Here is a 2,111-nt window from a genome sequence, read left to right as displayed (position 1 = left end):
TATATATATATATATATATATATATATATATATATGTTGCATATATATACACACACATATATAAGTTGTTGCATTTATATATATATATATATATATATATATAAAGTTATTAATATTTCTAAGTCTCTCTAAAGGAGACTACGGCAGCGTTACTGGAAATTAATAGTTATTGCCAAGCCAACATGGCAGTCCCAAAATTAGGACGAAAGCTGCCGTGAATTAGCTCCAAGAAGCCATCGCTTCTAGCTAGCTATGTGACACACGAAACCTGTGTCCTTTATAACCTTCGAACAGGGGATGTCAGCAGTTTCCCCTTGCTGGTTTGGCATCTGCAGACTAATTCACGGCAGCTTTCGTCCTAATTTTGGGACTGCCATGTTGGCTTGGCGATAACTATATATATATATACACACACACACACACATATATTACAAATAATAAGTTAAATAGAGAAATACAACAGACAATCTAACAATTTATTACATTATAATAAAATACAATATATTATGTGGCCTGCCTGACTGGCACCTGTGCTGGTGGCACATAATCATTCAAGAGTGGATTGATGCTAGCGTTGTCTGACTGGCTCCCCGTGCCGGTGACACGTAAAAAGCCCTATCCAAACGTGGTCAGAGCTTGACTGGCTCCCATGTTGGTGGCACGTAAAAAGCATCCATTACACTCTCAGAGTAGTTAGCATTAGGAAGGGCATCCAGTTGTAGAAACCGTGCCAGATCAGATTGGAGCCTGGCGCATCCTACTGACTTGCCAGTCCTCAGTCCAACCGTCTAACTCATGCCAGCATGGAAAACGGACGTTAAACGATGATGATGATGATGATGATATATATTGTTTAATTTCACTTTCTCTTTATTTCTAGAACCAGATGATTTATTTGGAGAATCTTTTGAACGAAATAAGACAACTGTTGAAACGAAGTGTAAATGAGAAACAGAAGCTACGATATTCCAATGCTATTGCCAAGTACCAGTCCTTGAAAATACTCCTGTTAGATAAGCTCAGCCAATACGAAGAACGAGCTGGACTCCTCATGGACTCAATCCCAGTTCTTTGTCATTTTTGTAGGAGCTTCAAGCATTATTTGAATTGTTCTCAAGAGAATTATATTCTTATAGTGTGCGGACTGCGATCTAATTTATATGAAATCGACTTTCAACAACGATTAAAGATTGTAGAATAAAGAATAATCTATGATTTGACATTTTTGGTATGATTGACTATATTATAGCTGTGGTCAGTTTAATAGATGAACTCAAGGATAAGCAAGCCGAAACTTCGAAACTGTGCCGAAGCTATTCTTGTTAAAGAATAATAAATAAATACTCTAGAAAAAGTATTCAGTTTAATGTAAAATTATTGTCAGATAACCAGATAATGGATTGTTGGATGGTTATCTAAAACACATGTTCTTCAGAGTCAGAGGTGGAAGGCATAGAATAAATATAGTGACTGTTCTTTGTGGCAGGAGGTGACAAAATGCCACATTTGGTTTGTGGCTGTTGTTAAAGAAAGGAGAAGGAAGAAAAAGAGAACGAAATGAAGTCATGGAAAATAATTGTATGGAATTTACTAAGAGTTATGTCCCTTGGTCTCTAAACTCTTATCTTTGGCTGTAAGAATGCGAATCTGTTGGGTAGAAATATGTGTAGGATGTTTAGGGTTTGGTAAGTGTGTAGGGTTGATACATGTGTCGGAGTTCTTTGGTGGGGTTGGAATAGGGGCACAGATGCCTGAACCTTTAATTCATGTTTGGGCGCGTATGCATACGTGCGTTCGTATGTATATAGTTTTTTGAAGGTACGTGACTTGGTGGCAAGGGGCATTCGTCTCACAGTCGTAAGGTCATTAGTTCGACTCCCATTGGCGCTTTGTGTCGTTGAGCAAGATACTTCATTTCACGTATATATATATGGGGTGGGGTACGAAAACACGCAGTATTAACTTAATCTGAACCCTTGAGTTGAAACCGAAGCAATTACATCATGAAAGAGCTATTTAATAGAATAAAGTATCAAATTCATCTTATGTTGTGTCAAAACAACTGAAACCGATCTGAGGGAGATAACTCTGTTTCACCAATGGATTTGACA

General features: G+C 37.6%; 1 protein-coding gene across 1 annotated transcript in view; it reads left to right on the top strand.

Moving 5' to 3' along the window:
• The window catches only part of LOC106871103 (uncharacterized), an 8,476-nt gene extending 7,256 nt beyond the window's left edge, over window positions 1–1,220 (top strand). The window contains exon 5 of the mRNA XM_014917409.1: window positions 881–1,220. Coding sequence (XP_014772895.1) covers window positions 881–1,201 — 321 coding nt within the window. The 3' untranslated portion in view covers window positions 1,202–1,220. The remainder of the gene's footprint in view (window positions 1–880) is intronic.
• The last annotated feature ends 891 nt before the right edge of the window (window positions 1,221–2,111 follow it).

Source organism: Octopus bimaculoides, chromosome 23, assembly GCF_001194135.2.
Source record: "Octopus bimaculoides isolate UCB-OBI-ISO-001 chromosome 23, ASM119413v2, whole genome shotgun sequence".
Lineage (NCBI taxonomy): Eukaryota > Metazoa > Mollusca > Cephalopoda > Octopoda > Octopodidae > Octopus > Octopus bimaculoides.
This window is presented reverse-complemented; position numbering and strand designations above follow the sequence as displayed.